The sequence below is a fragment of the Bidens hawaiensis genome, unplaced genomic scaffold (assembly GCF_021521415.1).
Source record: "Bidens hawaiensis isolate Kalapana, Puna unplaced genomic scaffold, B.hawaiensis_p1.1 tig00007411_1, whole genome shotgun sequence".
NCBI classification, from domain to species: domain Eukaryota; kingdom Viridiplantae; phylum Streptophyta; class Magnoliopsida; order Asterales; family Asteraceae; genus Bidens; species Bidens hawaiensis.
The window spans coordinates 622,224-623,566 of NW_027491515.1; the positions used below are offsets into that span (position 1 = coordinate 622,224).

At 33.8% G+C, this 1,343-nt stretch overlaps 1 protein-coding gene across 1 annotated transcript; it reads right to left on the reverse strand.

Moving 5' to 3' along the window:
- Window positions 1-305: 305 nt before the first annotated feature.
- LOC143635109 (large ribosomal subunit protein eL32z-like) lies at window positions 306-990 on the reverse strand. The gene is made up of 3 exons (XM_077103005.1): window positions 807-990; window positions 517-698; window positions 306-442 (listed from the first exon to the last, which is right to left on the reverse strand). The coding sequence occupies exons 1-3, from the start codon at window positions 894-896 to the stop codon at window positions 313-315; spliced, it is 402 nt and encodes a 133-aa protein (XP_076959120.1). The 5' UTR covers window positions 897-990; the 3' UTR covers window positions 306-312.
- Between the last annotated feature and the right edge of the window lie 353 nt (window positions 991-1,343).

The window sequence follows — 1,343 nt, forward strand, 5'->3', positions numbered from 1 at the left end:
GCAGGGGTATTGAATTTGATTGAACAACGTTAAATGTCAGAGATCATTGGTTCTATAGATGATGAAGTACTCTTCACAATATTTAGTTAAATGGAGAGTTTAGCATTTAGCAAAAAATATAAGTATGTATGCATATGTAATTTAGAAATGAAATTTATAAGCATAAATTACTCAAATAAACAAAACATGATTCAACAAAAGTGTCTGGTAACAAACTACATGAACTTAAAAGTATGCTCAAAATGCAAACCTTAAACATTAGAAAAAGATAATAAGACTGTTTTCTCATAACGAGGGGGGAGGGTACCGAGCTTACTCGTCTTCTTGGCTGCGAAGCCTAGCTAACTTGTTGGTAACAACCACGTCTAACTGTGCTGCACGCTCAACGATTTCCTTACGTTTGCGGGTCGATACGTTGTGTGCTATCTCAGCACAGTATGTCCTGAATTTTATTTAAATACATTGATTATAAAAGTATATAACTTAAATAATAAATAGTTACTTGTAAACAGTTACCTGTTGTGCATCATGAGAACTTCCAATTCTTTGGCATTGTGCACCACAAACTTCTTAAAACCGTTTGGGAGAAAGTGGTGTGTCTTTTTGTCTGACCCGTAACCGATATTGGGCATAAGAGTGACACCTTTAAACTTTCTCCGAACACGGGAATCAATACCCTTTGGCCTACGCCAGTTTTCCTGTCACACAATAAATAAAAGTCAAAGACTTGTGGTCAACTCTTAAACCAATACTGCAAATACTTAAACGCCTCATCGTATGAATATTGAATAAAACGAGTAAAATACCTTGACGCATATTTTCCAGTCGCTTTGGGGCCTCTTGAACTTCTTGACACGCTTCTTAATGATCTTCTTATCAAGCTTAGGGACCGCCATAGATTACTACAAAACAAACCAGAAATAATTATTTACTAAACTACTACATAAAGTTTATAAAGCAAATAACATTTACTACCTCCAAAACCATTTGTTCATGAAATTAGCTGGTTTGATAGGCGATTGACAGCAAATAGCTTAATAAAAAAAGTGTATAAATAGTTCTAACATAACACCTTAAGTTTTGAAACTAATTGCATTGTTATATACTTATATTCAAATGACAATCACGAGTAATAACAATTGCATCGGACGCCTAACCAAACTACACTATATAACAACTACTGCTAGCATTTTCGTAATTTGTTATCAGGTTTGAGCTTTTGGTACTACACTGCTCATTCTATTAAAATTCAATTATAATCATTTTGATTGGAATAACTGTGGCAATGTTAGAGCATACACTTTTAAGCAAATTGATAGCAATCATCAATAAACAAGAAGACA